The 17,663-nt window shown below is 39.6% G+C and overlaps 1 protein-coding gene and 1 long non-coding RNA gene across 3 annotated transcripts in view; one reads left to right on the forward strand and one right to left on the reverse strand.

Moving 5' to 3' along the window:
- Positions 1 to 17,663, forward strand: part of RUNX1 (RUNX family transcription factor 1) — a 229,720-nt gene that overhangs the window by 9,513 nt on the left and 202,544 nt on the right. Inside the window, exons 1-2 of one of the 2 annotated variants that reach the window (XM_039482719.1) lie at positions 8,945 to 9,077; positions 9,258 to 9,374. In XM_039482719.1, the coding sequence (XP_039338653.1) occupies positions 9,317 to 9,374 (58 nt within the window). In that variant the 5' untranslated portion in view covers positions 8,945 to 9,077; positions 9,258 to 9,316. Of the gene's footprint in view, positions 1 to 8,944; positions 9,078 to 9,257; positions 9,375 to 17,663 lie in introns of those variants that run through there. The other variant, XM_039482700.1, reaches the window with a different exon arrangement.
- On the reverse strand, positions 1,485 to 10,012 carry LOC120369438. The gene is made up of 3 exons (XR_005583165.1): positions 9,949 to 10,012; positions 7,358 to 7,456; positions 1,485 to 1,682 (listed from the first exon to the last, which is right to left on the reverse strand). It is a non-coding gene; the product is annotated as an uncharacterized LOC120369438 (long non-coding RNA).

A 17,663-nucleotide genomic window follows, 5' to 3' on the forward strand; every position in this document is an offset into this window, starting at 1 on the left:
GTAGTGAACATGCTAAGGAGACAAGTCATTCTAGTGCTGGACTGGGAGCTGGCAAAGTTCTTTCCCTATCGTATTTCAACAATTATGGATCCATCGCTGTTGTACTAAACTTCTCACAGTGATGGAGATAGCTCTTAACTGTTACAAGCATTTCTGCCTGATAGACAAAGTAAGATTGTTCCTGTGATCATCTCCTATGAAAAGTGGCTGCTGAGCAATGCTGTCTGAACATGTAGTGGATATCTAATGTGAAGGGTTTTTACAATGTTAATGAATAATTTGGATGGTTATCTACTTTTAATTTTTATTAAATAGCTGTAGTTTAATTATTTTTATGTTTATTGATAAGTGATGGAGGGAGCTTTAAATATTGAAAATTATGCCTTTAAAAAGGTGTTCAAAACACAAAAGCAAATAATTCTGATAATTAGGAAATGTCATTTATTTGATAAAATTTAACCCCCAAAATGATCTGCCAGTTATAAAATTCATATGTCTATTAGTAGCCTGCTAGCTGTCAAGGGAAGGAGAAAACTTAGGGGACAGGTGTTTATATATAAACATAGAGGTGCCCATTGGAAGTGGTCAACATATTTCAATATTTTTTTTTTAAGGAATGTTAATTTTTTGGAAATTTTCTGTTTCTCCCTCACCCCCAATCTCTCCCCAAAAAGAAAAAAATGTTATTTTTCTCCTCTCCTCATTCTCACCCTTTTTCAGTGGCAATATGGGGAAAAAAGAAAAAGCAGAAAGTGTGAATTGAGAGAGATGAGGGAATAAATGAAAACTCCAAAGCCAGAAAAATGAAAAAATTTGAGAAAGAAAATTTTCAAATGAAAGAAAAGTCTTTCCTTTTCAAAACCTGCAGAATGAAAATTATTTCACAATGTTGGACATTTCTCATGAAAACTCTTAGTTTTTAACCAGTCCTAGCAGTTCAGGACTACGGTGCATAAAAATGTGCAGTAAGCTTTACTGAGCCACTTACCATCCTAGATGAGAGCCAGATGGCCTGCTCCTCCCACACTTGCGCAATTCACTAGTAACTCTTGTATGTCGAAGCATGCCCTGAAAAGTTTATAGATGCATCAACATGCTATGGGATCAATTTTCTGTTTCATATTTCATGCTTTGCAACGTTATATGGCTTTTCCAGGTTACTATGGCCCATTGACATGTTTAGCCATTCAGATAATTCAATAACAAAATTCTGACTTAAGGTTTCTAATGCTTTAACTCAATGGCATCTGGCTTATAAGCATGATGAGGTTTAGTGTTTACACTGGTGGCTTTTCCATTTAAAAGTCAGAAGAAATCTACAGGTCTCATTCTAATATTGTGCTGGGTGGGAGAGGACTAAGAGAAAAGCTAGAACATTTAAGTCTTTATATCTCCTTCCAGCAAAAAGGTAGACAAATGTGAGTTTAAAAGGATAAAATGTCTCAAAAGCAGCAGATGTGAGCAGCTTCTCATCAGTCCTAACTTCCACCCCATCCACCTTCCCGTTGCACAATCCAAAGGAAGCCTTGCCACATGATAATGGGGCTGGAAGAAGTCATGTTAGGGTGTACTGTCCATTCCTTGCAGACAGCTGGGGGAGAGGGCATGATGTCCAGGCATAATAGGGACAGAAGGTGGCAGCATGTCTTCTTAGACAACTCTGTCACCGGGTGTAAGGGAATCTGAAAAACAGAATGGAAAGGCTTCCTTAAGTATGGTTCAGAATTTTCACAGAAGCATGTGCTTTTAGGAACATAAGACGTAAACCAGAAGTGAGCCCCAGGGAGGCTGAGTCCAGCCCTCTACCATCACAAGCAACCCCCTCATACAATTGCACTCAAAACTTTGTCTAGCACAGGGGCATAGACACAGGTGGGCCTGGGTGGGCCACAGCCATACATAGCATCCAGGCCCACTAAAATAGGGGCTGGAGCCCCCTGAATCCACAGGCTGGGAGGGGGTGAGTCATCCCAGGAGGGGTGTGTGCCAGAGGGCGGGTCTGGGTGGGGCTAGTGCTGGGGCTGGAGACTAGGGCAGCAGATGTGGCACTGGCAGGAGAGGGACACAGCCAGCCATGTGGACGGACACCAAGCCAAAGTCAGTCGAAGCTCAAGCCCCGGTGGGGCCTCCCTCTTCCCTATGGTGTGCCCTGCAGCCTATGTGCCCTGGGCAACCTCATCTTCTGGTGCCTGCTGAGTAGTAAGGGTTGGCTGGGGAGAGGTGCACCCTGATCCCTCCTGTTCCCCTGCCCCTTGTCATTGCCCGCCCACCTGAAAGTCGAGGCCCAACCAGTTTTCCTGTCCTGGCTATACCACTGGTCCAGCTCTCTCTTCAGACTAATTAAATACTGTAGTTTGCCCCGACAGCTCCTGGCTGTTCCAGAACCTCACCCCTCTGGTAGTTAAAACCTTCCAATTTCCAGCCTGAATTTGTTCATGGCCAGTTTATATCCACTTGTTCTTGGTGCTGACACCATCCATTAGCTTAAGTAGCAGTTAACCCTCTCTGTTGTTTACCCTCCTGATGTATTTATAGACAGCAATCCCCTCCCATCCCATCCTTCTTTTTGCTAGACTAAACAAGCCAAGCTCTTCCAGTCTCCTCTCATAGGATAGGCCCTCCATTCCCCTAAACATGCTCGTCTCTGTACTTGCTCCTGTTTAAATTAATCTTTCTTGAATGTGGGTGATCAGAGTTGTACACAGTATTCCAACTAGGGTCTTACTAATGTCTTGTACAATTACAGTAATATTTCTCTATCTCTACTGGAAATGCCTCGCCTGATACATCCTAAGATCACATTTTTTACAGACACATCACATTGGTGGCTCATAATCACCCTGTGATGGACCCACACACCCAGGTCTCTCTCCTCCTCTGTCGCTTCCAACTGATGAGCACCCAGCTTGTAGCAGAAATTCTTATGATTAGACCTTAAATGGATGACTTCACACTTTGAACTATTGAATTTCATCCCATTTCTTTCACGCCCCAGTCTTCAAGGTCATCCAGCTCTTCCAGTGTAATATTCCAATCCTCCTCTGTACTGACAATGCCTCCCAACTTTGTATCACCAGCACATTTCACTAGCCTGCTCCTGCTTTTTGTGCCAAGGTTATTAATAAAATTATTGAATAAAATTCGTCCCAAAACCAGTCCTTGAGGAACTCCATGGGTAACCTCTCTCCAGTTCGATAATTCATCTTTCAGCACAACTTGTTGCCTTCCCCCTCCTGTTAGCCAGTTCCTTCTCCATCTTACAATTTTTATACTGATCCCCATCTTCTCTAATGTAACTAATAATTTCCCATGTGCCATATGGTACTGTCATATGCTTTACTGAAATCCACATCTATTAGATCTACTGCATTTCTCTTATCTAAAAAATCAGTTATTTTCTTAAAGAAGGAAATCTGGTTAGTTTGGCATGAGCTACTTTTGATAAACCCTTTACCCCTTTTGATAAACCCTTACATCCCCTTTACCTCTATGGATTTACTTGTTCTTTCCTTCACAATTTGGTCTAAAGCCTTGCAAAATGCTGAGGTCAGACTGAGAAGTCTGTAATTGCCTGGATCACTTTTTCACCCTTTTTTAAACATAGGTCCAATGTTAGTTATTCTCCAGTCATATGGTACTACCCCCAAATAGGTAGATTATTTAAAAAATCCTTGCTACTGCATTAGCAATCTCATGTGCCACTTCCTTCAATTTTCTGGGATGGAAATGATCTGGTCCCTCCAAACTGAGAGCATTAAACTCTTTAAGATTTTCTTCTACCTCAGATGTGGCAACTTCCATTTCTAGACATGCATTTCTATCAGGCATACTGCCTTCATGCACATGGTCCATATTTATCAACCTTATTGAAAACTGAGGCACAATATTTATTTAGTTTTGGGCCATACCTGGATTACCTTTAAACTCATCCACGCCACATAGCAGCCCAACCTCACCCTTCCTTATTCTCTTTTTATTTATATAACTTTAAAAAACCTCCTATTTATTTTAATTTCCTTTGCAAGAGCTAATTCAGCTTGACTTTTAACAGTTCTCACTTTAGTCCTATATTTTCTAACCTCCATGGTGTAGTTTCCTTTTCTGATCAAGCCCTTTTTCCATTCTGTGTAGGCTCTCTGCTTATTCCTAATGACCTTTTTGAGGTGGTTATTCATGCAGCTTGGTCTGAAGCCTTTCCCTACTTATTTATACTTCTCTGTGTTGAGCCAAACCTTACTGAGGGTTGCCCATGACTAGTTAGCACACCAAGTATCACACATCTGAGAGCATGGGCCTTGCTTTTCATTGTAACAACAGGATGTGTCTAATATGCAGACTATACCCAAGGGCCCAATAAGTGGTACTGAATTAGATGTATGTTGTGTGTCTGGAAGACCTCAAGGGATTAAAGTGATTCTAAATTGAAAGAAGGGTGAAAACTGAGAGCCTGGCGTCACTGGAGAAAATAAACCCTTTTGTTTATGTACAACTGGTCACTTGTAGGGCAGATGGAAAAATGTGGGGCTCCCTACATTGTTGTATCAAACCTCAAACTGAAAACCTGACCTTGAGACTCCTCCTGAGATAGACCAGTGTAATCCCCAAATCATTCTGCCTTGGGTATCTCAGCAGCCTCTGACTTTCTGCAGCTGGGTGATGATTTGCCATTGGTTACTATGCTCTTCAAGGAAACAAATAGTTTCAACATAGAGATTGGGCACTCTAAGGCTACGTCTACACAGGGATAAAAAGCCCACAGCTGTCTCGGGTCATCTTACAGGGCTCTGGCTCCAGGCTGAAAATTGCTGTGTAGATGTTCTGGCCCCACAAGCCTGAGTTAGCTGACCCAGGATAGGTTCTTTTTTCCTTGTGTAGATGTACCCTAAGAGAAAAATACTGTTGATGTGGGCATTTTCACATATCCACATAATTTATCTAATAAGGTCATGTTCCTAATTTAGCCCTTGAATGAAATTCTCAAAGCAAAAAGGATTTGCCCTTAAAAATATCAACTGTTAGTTTCACCCTGTGACTTCTTTACTTTTTCAAAATTTGGAAACACCACTGGAGTTTGAAGAGGACATGTTCACCTTTAACTTAGAGTCAGATTTCACAGTATTCAGACATGTACAATGTCGAGACCTATTTACTTGAAGTCATGTTCCAGCTAATGACTCTAGCTAATGGGGTCATGTTCCTCAGTCAACGGTGGGAAATAAATTCTTTAACATCACTAGACCTTTGACCCCTGCCCAATACACCATATACCAAATTAAACAAATGACTACTGGCACATTAATTTGCTCTTTCATAGTGTCATGTGGCCACTTGACAATTTGCTTCATGATGTGTCAGTTTCCAGAATTAAGTATGATATTACCTAAATGTTAAAAAGCTGTTATTAGAAAGCAAAGGACTCCAGATGATAGTCATCTGATTGTTATGCAGAACTTTATTTAGAAGAGCCAGAGTCCAGATTTAAAAAATCTAGCAGAGACCAATTTTAATTAGAATGCAGTGACCATAGTAGTATTTTCATAAACTCCTTGGGGCAGGGATTGTCATTGTGAGAAATTCTTCAGCATCTTCCTTTCTTTTGTACATTGCCAGATAACCTGGCAATAAATAATGACATATATAACTATAACTATAGCATTTCCATTACGTTTTACCTAACGCCACTACAGAATCATACCTCAACACATTCAATATTTCTGCTAAGAACTGCCAGGTGTAACCCATCTTTGTAATGGAGAGCTTCCTTAACTAGCATAACAAAGGCCTAGGAATATAGTAGTTAATTCTTCAACTTAAGTTTAGAATGGACCTGAAAAACAACACTCAAATCTGAGTTCCAGTGTGCTGTTCTATGGTCCCTTTCCCTAAAGTTCAAAATGTGTGGATGTTAACAAAGCATTTTCAGATGCTGTGTTTTGTAGCAGAGTAGAAACTGCAGTGGCAGGATACATGTTGAAACACTCCGTTTTTTCTCTTGCGTCATCTGCAGTAATTCTGAGGTGTTAAAACCAGCCCAGTTGTTGCTTCTCACATAGCATAGTTATGCCATGGCTGGCGTGGCAAATGACTGAGGTGAAGGCATTAACATAGCTAACATTCAGCATGCAGTGGCACTTTGTCCCTCATGCTATGCCCACAGCCCTGCTGACCATTATAGCAAATGCTACGGCTGTCTGAGTATCTAGCTGCCTGGGTGTCTGTGAGCTTTCCCATCCCTGTGATTATTAGAACAAGGGAAATAAAAAGTGGCTTTGGTTATACCTTAAGACTGGAATCATTGCTGCGTTTTATAGCATTGAGTTACTAGGGCTCCTTGTGGAAGCTTCTCTTACTTGGTGATCTAGACAATGGGATAGAAGCAAGAGCCAGGCAAAGTGGACAAAACTGATTTTTTTTCCACTTTCTGTAAAAGTAAGTTGGTCCAAGCACTGCCCTCCACAGCCCTTCAGAATTTCCATACATTGATTTCACTAGAAAAGTATGTATCCTCTTGGTAAGAACTTCCTAAAAGAAATGCACATCCTATTTTGAAATGACTTTATCAAATAGAACTGAGCTAATAAGTCATAACAAATAACTTATTCAACCAATTTTGCCTTGAATCTTGCATGTCCTTTGCATGCCTGTGAACAGACTGTGGCTTTCTTGTGTTCCTTATCAAAATAAGAATTTAAAATGTATTTTTTGTGGCTTGTTTGGCCAAATTGTGAGGTGTGTTGCTGTGTATGATTCGCTGAATGAGCCACATGATACTGTTTCTGTTGTCTAATTAGCTGAGCTTAATTCTCACAACCAGGTTTCTGGAGAAAAGGCTTGTAGAAAGTGAATTTGGAATTTGCTTTTCATGAGTGTTCAGATGGGTAAGCGTAAACCTCATTTTCCAATGGGCATTCACAAAGTAAAACCTATTTGCATGAGTGTTCATAGAAAAGGAACACAAAAAAGGAGGAAATATTGGAAATATGAAAGTGAATTTGTTTTAAAAAATTAGGATAGATGCTGGAAGTCAGGGTGCTGGGAGTACAGCAGCACCCTCTGGCTTAACGTGGTTTCCATCATAGACAGGGTTTACCTTACAGTTTGATACAATGGCTTTCAGCACCCCCACTATAAAAATTGTTCCAGCGCCACTGAAAATTAGAACAAATATTGGAGGAAGTATTTCTGCATTATTCATCTAGCTCTATTATCAAGTAATTTAGACTCTCAATATTTGGCCAACCTTTTTGATTAATGGATTATAGAGAGGGAAAATACCTAGCGTCCACATCCCAATCCCAATGTTCTTGTAGGACCCTTCTGAGCTCCCTCTGCTGGTTCAGACATAGCAATTACCAACCTGATGCTGTTCCCAGCTCTGTGTTGGGACTTGTATCATCAGTCACACTCAATCACCAAGCAAGGAAATAGGCCGACAGCACCATGTAAATTGCAGCTGCTTTAGAAACACAAGAGATAAGTCAACGTTAGCCAAATGGAAAGGACAAAGTCAAGGAGGGGAAGAGATTTTATTTTCACACAACAAAATTAGTCTAGGGAAAAAGCCAAAAGTATTGAAAGTATGGGTTTGTTATTATGTAATGGGGATATGATTCAGGTGGGGGAATCCTTATTCCTGTGTGGAGCCCCATGGATGTCAGCGGGGCTCTGTGGTTTTAGAGTCTGTGTGCATGAGTCCAATTGCAGTACTGTGGACTTAGATTGTCAGCTCTTCAGGGGAGGGACTTTGTGTTCCTTTGTGTTTGTGCAGCACCCAGTTCAATGGGCCGTGATCCAAATAGGGGTCTCCTGTAACTACTGCAATACAAATAATAGCAACATAGCACATGTGTACTACTTTTTCTTCAGGCTACACTTTTAACTGTATTTGTCACATTGCATGTGCAGGACAATACTCTTTCTGATCTGCTGTGTGAATTGGTTCATTTCCTCTATTGTTACTGGTTCCTTGGCAAATGTTTAATAGCTTAAAAAACCTGTTGAGCTCCAGGCTTCTGTACAGGTGTGAGGTATCATATTGATTTGCATTGAAGTGCAAAAAGGTAGTTGTCCAGTATGCAGAAGAGGGGAGAAAGGAGACAATAGCTGGCATAACAGTCACTTCATTGTTCTGAAATAAGTAGCTTTTTTTTTCTCTGTAGTGCTCTGACCAGAGGCAGACCAGCATGGGCTGGGCTATTCTGTTTGTAAAGGAGCTCCACTGTTTTAGACAGAAATTTAGAATGTTGTGTTCTTTGATCAATCTCTTATTCACTATATACTAAAAACTGATGAGTCTTTACTCAGTTTTCACTGAAGTCAATGGGAGCTATGCCTGGGAAAGGACTGCAGGATCTGGTCCTTTGGCAGTAACTTACAATGATACCAGTCTTTGTTGCCAGCTTATACAGACTGACTTCCTTCAAGTCCTTTGTTACAGATTCTATAGGTTGAAATTCATAATTTCTTCTTTTAATTTTTACACTGCAGATTTATATCCATTTATATTCTTCTTCATCAGCTAGTGGATTTTTCCTACAGCTGATTCCTAAGGTTTTAAATGATGACATATGCATCCTCCTTTAGCAGCCGACTAATACCAGGGTTTGAATTACTATTGAATAAGCAGCAATGAAATCTCTATCAAAATAATCGGTAGTTCCAAAAACCACAAACAACAAAACAAGCAGAGTTGTACTAAATCAGCAAGACCATTCGCAGAATGAGGGGCAGTGAGTCACTTTTTTCCCCCTCTCTCTGCAAAATCTACTCTGTTTCTTTTCTCAGCATAGGGGAGGGCAGGTGGAGTGGGTAGGGCATTGCTTAGAAAGTTTTGTGTTTTTTTTTTAAGTCGACATCACTCAAATCATGTGATCAGCACAGACCAATTGAGACAGGTTGTGGAAAGGGGAACAGTTAAATTTGTAATTTTGGTTGTGTGAAACACTTCTTTGGGCCTCATAAACAACCACAGAACCACAAGTTGGGTACAGAGGCAGTCACACAAGAGCGGGTCCGGGATATTGGTCAGCAGACAGGGCAAATCGTTTTGACTGCAAACCACAGAGTTTCGTAGAGTGGTAAGCATCATCAAACCACAACTGATCCGCTATTTTTTTTTTAACAATTTCAGTGTTTGTTTTAGAAAAAGAATCTTATTATCTGGCTTATGTTGCTTCAAAGGCACTAAGATAAAATAGAAAGCAATGGCCAGGAGGAGGGTTATAACAATGACCATTCTTACTTTTTCACTTCCCAAGGTGAAAGAAATCATATATTCCCCCACTTTAAAGAGAGAGTAAGTTTTAAAGAGGAAACTATGGCTTCAAACAGCGTATTTGAGTCATTTCCTTCTTACCAGCAGTGCTTCATGAGAGGTAAGTGCTATTCAGTGCTCTTAAATATACTTTGGACTGTCCTATGTTTAAGAAAATGCATGTTTGTTGCACAGTTCAGGAAACGCTTACAATATATAGTTTTCCACTTCTGTTTTCTTTGAAAAATTCTTACTGAAGCTAATGTCTGAGGTTATTGGTTTATTAGCTCATTATTTGTCAATTCTTTAGCGATATTATTATAATTCACTTAAGCTGTTCAAATAGTCATGGCATCCTCACAAATTTTCCTTTTGTAAATCCAAGCATGTTATACTATTCATATGAGTTACACACACTACAATAGCAGTAGCATCAACCTTTTTGGTTCTTTTGGCAGAATCATTGCTTTTGAGCTACAGCCATTAAAAATAACAGCCAACAAACGGTATTCTACACATATCACAGACTAAAACGAGCACAGTACTGAATGAAGAGCAAGCTCATATGTACAGCCAGCAGAGCGTGATGCTGTCTCATTTTTGCTACTTTGTCAGTCTGGGTAAAGGAAGAAGCATGTTCACTGGAAACAAGTAAGAAAAGCTCAGAAACTTGCTTAAAGGTAGTTGCAACTCACATAGCCCAGGCGAAGAAGAGGATCAGTACATTTAGTGTTGCTTTTGATGCCGTGTCACTCTCTGATGATTCTAAATTATTGGCTGAAGCCATACCACATCCTCTGAGGAGGGGAAAAAAATTAAACTGCAATATCCAGAGAAGTCTGACTTTTCCAGACAGTGACAAAGAAGTTTCACAAGCCTGGTCTAATAATCTCACAGCCCTCGGTAGATCAGATGCTTTAATCATTAGTTATTCATATTAGTAAGCAAGTGGACTAGTGTGAGAAATGTCTCTGCATTCTTGCAGCTAGCCCCCTAAATAGCCTGATACAACTGAACTCTTTCCCCTAAACACCAGTCTTCTGACTGTTTCAAGCCATGTGTGCAGGGACATGCATATTCAGTTTGAAATGAATGCAAAACCATACAGAGATCACTCATCGATTTGGCGGTGGTGCTGTGGGAGAATAACATTTTATAACTCTTCAATTACAGAAAGTTTCCCGGCCTCAGTGGTGTCAGCGTGAGTCATTAGTTATTCATATTAATAAGCAAGCTGTGGAATGCGGAAGGCTTGTCAGCTGCCTTGTCACAACCAGCTACATTGCAAGCACCCTGTTGCTGCTGCAGCGTGGGGCCCCTTTGATTTGAAAACAGGGTTAATGTACAGAAGAAAAATGTCATCGCCACTCTCTTTTTACCCTGCAAATGAAAGGTTTTAAGTACATTTCTACTGGCATCAGACGAGTTTTCAATCATGATGAGCTGTATGAGTCACACATTCTTACAGCATCTTCTAGCCTGTGCAGTAGAGATACTGGAGCTCTAGCAAGAAGTTGCTAACTGCTCCCCTGGCTCCCTCTGAACTAGCATTTCCTTTGGGCTACTAATAAGCAAAGGAAGCAATATTGGTAGAATAACAAGAAGGATCTTCCTGCATTTAGTCAGCTTTTTTTTTTTTAACTCACCCAAATGTTTGTTTGCTATTTTATCTGCAGTACAGGAAGACTTATTAAGGAAATTTTGTTCATTTGATAAGGTAATAAAGAGTGAACCCTGTGGGGCAGTGCTTGAAGTACTAATGCCCAGCCAGCCTGTAGCAGAGTTCTGGAGACAACAGGAGCTGTACCGTGGCACCATATTTAAGTAGTGTCAGGGAAGCTTGTAAAACACTAAAGACCAAGGGCCAAATTCTTTGCAGGCATGAATTGCTGAAGCTCCATGACAGGCAGTGGAGCTGTGCGAGTTTACACTAGCAGAGAATTTAGCTCCAACAAATTGTGTGCATGGCAAGTGTGTCCAACTGTATTATTAGTCATTATTTATCTTATCGTAGCCCCTAGGACACCAGTCTGGGACCAGGACCCCATTGTTCTAGATGTTGCATGGACTCGGCTATTCTGATATATATCCAGAGTAAGTGAGATCAAAATGGCCCACTAACTGTACGTTAGGAAAGTTTGGGCAACAGTTCTTCAGTTGAGTTAGAAAGTGAATGTTTCATAATCACCAAAGAATAAAGCATTTAAACATGAAAGCCTATGAGAGTTTCCCAAACATGCTTTTTTTGCTTCTTCCTCTTCTTAAATGAACTTCAGACAATTTAAAATACTTAACAAAAGTGCTGTTTAGGGCCTCGGGGCAAGAAAAATAATCATTCCTCTGGACGAATTGTTCTCACCCATATTTCTCAATAGTGTTTACACAGACTAGTCATTAAAAATGTCCAAAATGGTCTTTTTTTTCCCGCCAAAATTTATTGCACTTTCTCTCTTAAGTGAAATTATGAGGTAAAAGGGAAAATAACAAGTTGTTTTCTGCCATGAATTTACTTTATCAGTCCATGCAGTCCTCTCAGAAGGAAATCCATAACTCTTTTTTAGCGTGATACTATGTGAAAATTGGGAAAAAAAGAGGGGAGTGGGGAAGCAAAACAATTGTTTCACCGTCTGTGAACAGTGACAGACGTAGAAAGCCTGACATATTAATTTAATGTGGTACACCACAAAGGATATGGCCCTTTTTCTATCGCACCACACCAGGTCCTCCCTTGTGCCACTAGGTAAAGAAATGAAGATTGTATTGAAACTTCTGCTGGAGCATCATGCATGCTGAACACATTAAAATGTTTGTCAGGACTACTTCTAATGAGTGCCTTATTTTCCTAGTTGTATGATTTCAATGCAAGTTTGGGGTGGATGGCAGGATTATAAGGAAAGAGTACTCCTAAGAGTCTTGCTAAACTGCAGCCAGCAGAAAGCACTCAACCCATCTTTCTGTCGAATATGGGATTATATCATCAAGGCTCTTATGTTGTAGTCTGTGTCTGATCTGTTCTTCCTGTGTAACCCCCTATTATTGTGAAGGTTTTCTCACTGCTAGAAACATCCCATGGAGGTTATATCAATGAGATTGCAGCAATGATATTTTTGGAGCAGAGAGAACATGAAAACCAATTCCCTCAGAATTTCTTGTGGTTAAATAATGTATAAAATAGGAATTTTAAAGCTGTTTCCTTACATTCTTGCAATAAAAAAAAAAGTTACTATTCCCTAATGCGGCCTAATAATTTTGCCTGTTATGAAAAAGAGAATCACAAGTCTTGCTGTAGGGGTTTTTAGGGAGATTCATGTAGCATGGAATATTTTGGAAGTGTAGGTTATATCTCCTCATCTTCCCTTTGTTGTGAGGTCTGGCTAGTTATTTACATATATGGAAGAGGTTGCTTCTGGATTTTGTCTCTTTGTTGTTTAATTAAGGCACTTAAAGCTTGTGGGTAGGTGCAATTCTCTTAGAAAAGTACATGACTTGCTGCTGTCTTATTACTTATAATTTTTATTATGGTAGTGTCCAGATTGGGACCCTTTTATTCTGAGTAATGTACAAAAACCTTACTGGCCTTGCTCTAAATAATTTTCAGTCAAGGCCCAGCTCTTGAAAACACTTACGCATGTGCTTATCTTTGCTCATTAAAGTCCATAGCTCTGACTTGTCCTGCAGTTGGATCCAGGAAGTGAGTAGTTCTCCTCAGGTCAAAAGAGTCTGTCTAATCAGAAATTCTCTATTATCTGAGTCTAGATTATGCATATCCCCTGGTTATGATTCACTCAATAGCTTCTCTTGTTAGAGAGTATGAGACTTCCTTTCATCTCAATATTTGTCTCTAAAATATTTTGGACTAATGGTGGTATAATATGTCCTCCAACACCTATCATAAAGGCAGGTTACCTGAATAGCTTTCTTGATATCCCTCTTTGAATCTAGATGTTGAATGATATATGTGGCATGGCTTATACTTAGCAGTGTAAATAAACACACTCATTGACTGCAGTCAAGGGTACTAATCATGGTAATAATCACCATCCTTATTGGTGTTTCCATGATCGGACTTTTAGTTCTAACATAGTTTTGGTGCATGTATACATTTGGGGATTGTGCATTTGTGAGAATATCCACATGCAAAGTTGATTTCCAGTATGAAGCATCCAATACTATAACAAACATTTCCTGTAAGCATGGCAAAGAAAGAAAGAAAGAAAGAACTCTGATGATGGATGGCATAGCATCCAACCCACAAAGTAGTTTATGGACTTCAGAGACAATCTGCTGATATTTGGGGCCTCTTAAGTGTTAAGATGTGTTTCCCATTCCAAATTTTGCTCCCTTCCCAAATGCTGATCACTGCATGGCTCATCTGTGGGGGTGTTGATCCTTAGAGAATTTTCAGAAGGGAAAGAAATAAATGAAGACAGTTGATGATATCAGCCCACTAGAACCCAGTACATTATTCAGAGGATTCATATATTGTAAATATTGGGAATATCTCTATAGAAAAGGCATTTTTTCCTCTGAGAGATATACAGCATCTGACTTTAAATTAATATTAATTTGGAAAATTCTATTCCTCCTCTTGCCCAGGTCAGTGACTTTTTTTAAGGGTGAGTAAAACAACTGTATATTTTCAAAATAGAAAAAAAAAACACATTGCCACTGAGTGGTGATGAGAGGTAAAGACAGTTTCTGTTCTTTGCAGACTGTCAGAGCTGTAACACAAAGTTAATGGGTGAGAGTACTACAGAGTTAGTAGTCTATCTTGTGAAAAGGAAGTTGAGCTAAAGAATCTCATAAAAACCACGGTGTACTAAAAGAAAAGGCTTACACAATGTCTGATTTACACAGCCTCCCCTCTGTGTTAGACTCATTTTATATATCTATATATCTATGTGTATATACACACACACACACACACACACACACACACGAGTGAGTGACTGTGTGTGTGTGTTTATTTAAAAGGCTTGGATAACACTGAGAAACCAGAACACAGGAATCACTGTGAAGAAACAGGTAAAGTATCTTAAAGAAAAGATTAATTCTCTGGTTTAGTAAGACTGAAAGATCATATACTGGGCCTGGACACTAAATTCAGTGTCTAAGCAAGCATTAAAAGAAGTGATGTGCTGTGGTGGCAGGGTTAGCCAGGATTCACAAGCCACTGGATATGACTGATTTACAGATACCCAAGATTGTCTCACTCTTTATCCTGTCACCAGCAGTGCCTCTGGGTTACATTTCAACCAGAGAACCAGACTCTAGCTCAGAGGTACTTGGCCATTGGGAAGTAAAGATATCTGATATATATATTACCAATACATACAACATTAATGCAAGGGAAGTTGCATTATTTTGACAGATCTAAAACCTGGAGGAGCATCATACAGTTTCATTGCCAATGAGAGGTGATGCTAGCTCATTTGGGGCCTTAAGCAGGAATATTTTTGGCCCCCTTCCCCTACAACACATACTTATAAAAGCCAATAGGGGCCTCCTTCAGCCGCTCAGGGCTCTAAAGCCATTGTTTAGTCTGCTTATGCCTAGTGCTGGCTCTGTGGCCAATGTGTGGTCCTATATTGGTTCTACACAGCAAAGTTTCAGTACTAATTGACCATAATAAGAACAATATGCTTATTTTTAAATGACATTTATAGGCCTATGATTTTGGCAAGTTCATGGTGGTGAAAGGTAAATTTAAGTATTTTATTGTGAAGCAGAAGCAGGCATTCTCTTTATCTTATTATCTTTGAAGGGGTGAGAAGCTAGTCTAGTTGGTAAAGCAAACAACTCTGACTTAATAGGAAAGCAAATCAGTGTTGAATAAAAAGGTACAGTATACACATCACTGAGCGTAACTGCACTTTAAATTTGAGTCCTACCAAATCCCTCAGTATTCACTGTGAGGCTGCAGGCCTCAAAGTAGGATTTTGGTTTCAATTAACCTGCGTGGAATTACTGGTGTAATTAATGTGCCAGCATAAGGCTCCGAATGTTAACAAAATATTCTCTAGGGTTTCAAAGTGCAGTCAAAGCTAGTGACATACCACACAACCTCTTCGCTGAAGCCTTCAGATTTTATACAACTCTGTGTATTGCAGTTTGAAAATCTAAAAGTTTATTCAGAGTGAGGTCTGATTTTTTTTTTTTCAAAATTACATACACAAATCCAGTTCTTACTCTTTATGGTGAGGAGGAGCACATTGTGAAACAAGTCCTCAAGGGGATGTAAATTCATTCGTATCTCAGACACTATACCAGAAATAATTTTTCAAAGAATGTGTCATTAGCCTCTGGAGCTCATTGCTACAGGATACTGTTGGGGCCAAGAATTTGCAGTATTTGTAAAAGGACTGGACATTTATATGGATAACAGTATTCAGACTTAAAATAGCAATTATTAAAAGAACAGGAGCTTTGGAAGGGTTATTAACATCCCCCCCCCCCAAAAAACAAACCAAACCAAACCAAAACAAAAACGTTTCAGAGCATAGGCCAACCTCTACTGATTGATGGGTAGGAAGAAATTTTCCCTTATAGGCAGGTTATTCTAAAATTGCCTTCTGAAGGATTACTGCACTTTCCTCTCTGGAGCTAGCCACTGTCAGAGCCAGGATACTTGACTAGATGTACCTCGGGTCTAATTCAGCAAACAATGCCTATGTTCCTATGACAAGCCACAAGCATGTATTACACTAATACCCTCTCCACCACCTCCCTTCTGATCTTATGAGTGTATATAATATGTATATGGAGCTGTGGCAGACTAATAGAATGCCCATAAAGGCCTGTAGTAACTTGGTATCTCCCATGTATTTGACAGCTTCAGACTTGTCTGAACAAGTATCTGTCTAGCCCCTAGAAGATCACCATATACAGCAGCTTTGCCTCTGGTAAACTGGGAGTTAGAGATGGAAATGAGGCTAGAAATTTCTGGGTTGCCAATATAAAGTCTTCAAAGTAAATGACTTTTCTTCCACATTGGTCACAGCAGGATAAATTACGGGTTTAAGTACAAGATATTTATTAGTGTAAAATACAGAATTCACTATGAAAATGGAATATCTTAAAATGGCATTAGTAGATTTGATCGTAAGTCTGAGCAAGTAGAGAACATGAAGTTGCTAAACTTACAGCAATGCTTCCAGTTCATCCTTCATACCATCTTCAGTGCCACCACTTCTGCTTGTGAGGAAAGCTGTGTGAAATTTATCAGTTTCACTTCACAGGGACTTGTGAAACCATGTTCTATGGTTTTGATCTGTCTGGGTTTTTTACCCCAAATATTTTGTTTTGAGTTTCAAATTCCAGTGAACCCAAAACTCACTCGGAATAGTTTAGGGGTTTTTTTTTGGTCTGATTTCATTCTGAAGTCATGAAATGATCATGATTTTGAGACACACTCATAGTCTGTCCTCAGATTTGGTTGTGACTGGGATAGGGTACAGTTGAAAGACTTGCATCTCATAGCAAATCTTTCCATGAATGTGATCTGAGTTTAAGGAAACCTGAAACCAGCTGGATTTCATGTGATTTGCTGCAAACATTTCAGCCAACCCACCCTTGTCAACCCATTGACCCTATCAGACCCTTGACCCTTTAATTTGCCCTTTTATGGTCTTTAAAGGGGAAAGATGTCCATCTGTTAAAATATTTTTAAAGCTACAAGTACAGTCCCACAATATGCAACAGATGCACAAGTTCCCCTTGTGACAAATATATTACACATTCTAAACCCTGGTCACACCCTCATCTCATTGCATTTTAACTGCTTGTATAGTGCACACCTGCGGTGTTCAGGCAAAATATGTGGCTTTGGGATAGTCAGACATTCATAGTAGCTTTAAAATTATTTTGCACCTTTTAAAAATATATATAAAGATGTCTATATCAACAAACATATGATAAAGCTTCATGTGCAAACCTAAATTACTTTATAGTCAGATAACACAGCTTCTGTTAGCATGTTGAGCTTAGTATGAAGCATGTAGTTTCACACCATTTGCAATGTGCATGTGAGCTTTTTCACCTCTTAATGGATATGTCTGTATTTATACTTTGCACATCAAAGAGTAACAGGTTGAAAAGTTACTCATGGTATAATTCTTAGCGTGCAGTCCTCTCTTCACTGAAGTTAATGGCAAAACTCCCATTGACCAAAGTGGGGCCAAGTTTTTGCCCTTTAATCTTTTGTAGTAACTATATATAAAAACCTGAAGAAAAATTCAAGGGTGGGAACAAGGCTAACTTTGAACCTCTGAGTGTCTCCCAGTGGAGCCAAGAGAATTGTCATAAAGTCACAGATGTCTTGAACTGGTGAAAATGGGATTGTCAGAATTGTTGTTGGGGTGTGCGTGGGGGTGCGGGGAGGATTAATCCATAACATCTTTGCCCTAAACAA

The sequence above is a fragment of the Mauremys reevesii genome, linkage group 1 (assembly GCF_016161935.1).
Source record: "Mauremys reevesii isolate NIE-2019 linkage group 1, ASM1616193v1, whole genome shotgun sequence".
Classification (NCBI taxonomy): Eukaryota; Metazoa; Chordata; order Testudines; family Geoemydidae; genus Mauremys; species Mauremys reevesii.